General features: G+C 34.0%; 1 protein-coding gene across 1 annotated transcript; it reads left to right on the forward strand.

Moving 5' to 3' along the window:
• Positions 1-485: 485 nt before the first annotated feature.
• Positions 486-2,109, forward strand: LOC133202559 (uncharacterized). Its single transcript, XM_061338399.1, has 2 exons — positions 486-750; positions 1,515-2,109. The coding sequence occupies exons 1-2, from the start codon at positions 488-490 to the stop codon at positions 1,792-1,794; spliced, it is 543 nt and encodes a 180-aa protein (XP_061194383.1). The 5' UTR covers positions 486-487; the 3' UTR covers positions 1,795-2,109.
• Positions 2,110-2,669: the final 560 nt, after the last annotated feature.

Consider the following 2,669-nt stretch of genomic DNA (forward strand, 5'->3'; position numbering starts at 1 on the left):
CAATTAAAAAGTCAATGTATGTGGTACACTATTAATGTCCATTCTTGTTTAATAAACTTTTATTTTATTTTACTGTCACTAATAATTAAGTTCCCTATTATAATAACTAAAATGATTATGTTATGAACATATTCCAAGTTTAAAATGTTCAAATAAAATGTCCGTTCTAAACCCTATAGGTTTACATTCCTTTGATGGACAATGACAGGCGTGGCTATTATGGTGTAAATTCAACAGTAGAAAATACATCATGCAGTAGTATACGTATACGGATATATCATAATACATGTGGATAGGTGACAAGTACATGTATATTCGCGTGTTGCAATTATGCAGAAAGTCTACTGCATGGTTTGCGTTATAGGAGTGAGTATATATATACAGATTATCAATAAGGGAGTAACTCATATCCTCATCCTATTGATTTTTCCTGCAGGGAAATCATTACAAATGCAGCAGGTGGTCGATAATAATCCGAGATCAAAAAATGTCCAACTTAACAGTGGATGACTGGTTAAATCTAGCCCCTTGTCCTCCGTACTGGAACCCGGGGCTGTTGTACTGGACCCCCTACCCTGTAAACCTGACCGAGGGGGAGGTACAGAAGATCGCGGAGAGATGTAATGTGCCCCCTAAGGACAAGCTGATCATGAGTTCATCCGTACGGAACGCATCGAGTGTGTTGCTTCCGGTGTTAGTCTCGGTCTCTGTGGTTTTATTGGGGATTTTGATTGCTGTGTTGGTCTATAGGTAAGGTGGTGGTGGTGGGGGACGGGGAGGAAGGAACAGGGGGGTGGGAGGAGCAGCCTTATGTTTTGAGTTTTAATATTGTTTGATTTCCTGTTTTATTTCTGAAACTATTCAGTGCATGCCTGAATTGATTAATTGTTGATGAAAACATGGTTTGTCCTGGTAAAATGAAATCGTATATAGTAAAGAAAGTAGAATTTAATATATTCCGTCCACTTTTAATAGACTATTTTACTAATTATAATAAATGCGAAACTGTAATTTACTTGGATGCAAGAGCACTATTATAATCAGGACCTTGTTAAATATTTTGTTTTTATTGAACACTAGCCAATATTTTTAGCGAAATTCATTAAAATTTATCATTTGTTTATGTGAGAGAGAAAGAGAGGGAAATACTGATCAATGTAATTTACTATATATTTCCATTTACTAATAAAAATATATAATGCAATCATTTTTCTCCATTGAATTAAATGTATAATTATTCCTGGTTTCATTCGTTTTCTATTTATCCAATTTATAAATTATACGTTATTTTACTCACTTTCACCCATTTGATATTTATGATTAAAGAAAAATATATAAACAATAAAATATTCCTCTTTATTCAGTAGCAAAGGGAAAAAAAAAGAAATCCACATAACCTGCTATATAACGAGGGTTATGCATTACAGCAGTTATATGTCGTCTAACACAACAAAAAAGCACGCATTTTATTGCTGTTGAAATAATATTTTTAAAAATTTCTTTGTTGTTCCCAGTTACAAGCACAAGAAACACAAGACAGGGGATAGCTGTATCCAGGGATCTAAGTGTGATTTACTGGAGGAGAGGCAGGACCATGGTAACAAGGGCTGTGACAATGATACATACAAAGAACTGAAGACTGAAGAGTTACCACATTCTGACAAAATAAACTCACAACAAGGTCTTCAGAATTTATCACATTCTTACAATATAAATACAAACCAGGGGCTACAGACTTCCAAATATCAGACCAAAGATGGCAAAGTAACCATAGAAAACAGAGCGTTTCCATGACAGATGGTTAAATGAGTGTAACACATATTTCGGCAATGGATAATCAATGTCTAATTTGTGGAAAACATATCCTCTTACATATCAGCTTTGTTGTATGTTTTGCAACAAAGTTCCGTGCACTTATGAACAATGACAATGTCTTGTTCTAAGTTGTCATTTCAATAATTGTTAATATGTTATTTTTGGGTATGTTTTTCGCCAGTTTACCATAAAGATCAAAATTCATCCCTGGCTTCTTCCATTGTTATCTTTTTGATTGTATGTTGTTATTTTCATGTTACTTGTATTAATTAAAATTATTAAATGTTCAAAGAGTACGTATTATTTATCATTCTTTTGACGAATTTCTGGATTCACAGAAAGACGTTGAATGCTATTTATCATTTGATGGTTACACAGTAAGTCTTCAAGTAAAAATTCAATGGTCCTCAACATATCAAATTTATTCATGATCATATGGATTTGTTAGAAATATAGATCAAAACTAATTAGCATTTGTTCTTAATGTTATTCTCGGATATTTACTTCATATATGTAAATCTCAGTTTTCTTACACAGACCTCAGGGAGGCCTCTTACCTTAAGATGCTATATCTATCAAAATTGCAGAAATAGGTTCAGCGATTACAAACAAGAAGTTGAAATGGTTCAGAACTAAGATATTTCAATGGAACGTTCCCATAACTTATTTAAGATCAATGACTGAGATATTCAATTTCTTGCATTGAGCATGGAGCGAGACGGGATTGGGGTACCCTTCTTTCCCCTTCATTACATCTCTCTTTTCCCAACCTCCTCATGTCATGTGCTCCTTTGAATTCCTACCTTGGTGTCTAAACAGACCTGAATGCTCACTACTAAGCCGTGAAATCCGAT

The sequence above is a fragment of the Saccostrea echinata genome, unplaced genomic scaffold, assembly GCF_033153115.1.
Source record: "Saccostrea echinata isolate AGI-Se365-2 ecotype Australia unplaced genomic scaffold, CSIRO_AGI_Sech_v1 ptg000002l, whole genome shotgun sequence".
Taxonomy (NCBI): Eukaryota; Metazoa; Mollusca; class Bivalvia; order Ostreida; family Ostreidae; genus Saccostrea; species Saccostrea echinata.

Bases quoted from the DNA above. Each gene is read 5' to 3' on its own strand.
- LOC133202559 (XM_061338399.1), top strand. From the start codon at position 488: ATGTCCAACTTAACAGTGGATGACTGGTTAAATCTAGCCCCTTGTCCT. The intron at 751-1,514 runs GTAAGGTGGTGG...TGTTGTTCCCAG, and splicing joins ATTGCTGTGTTGGTCTATAG to TTACAAGCACAAGAAACACA.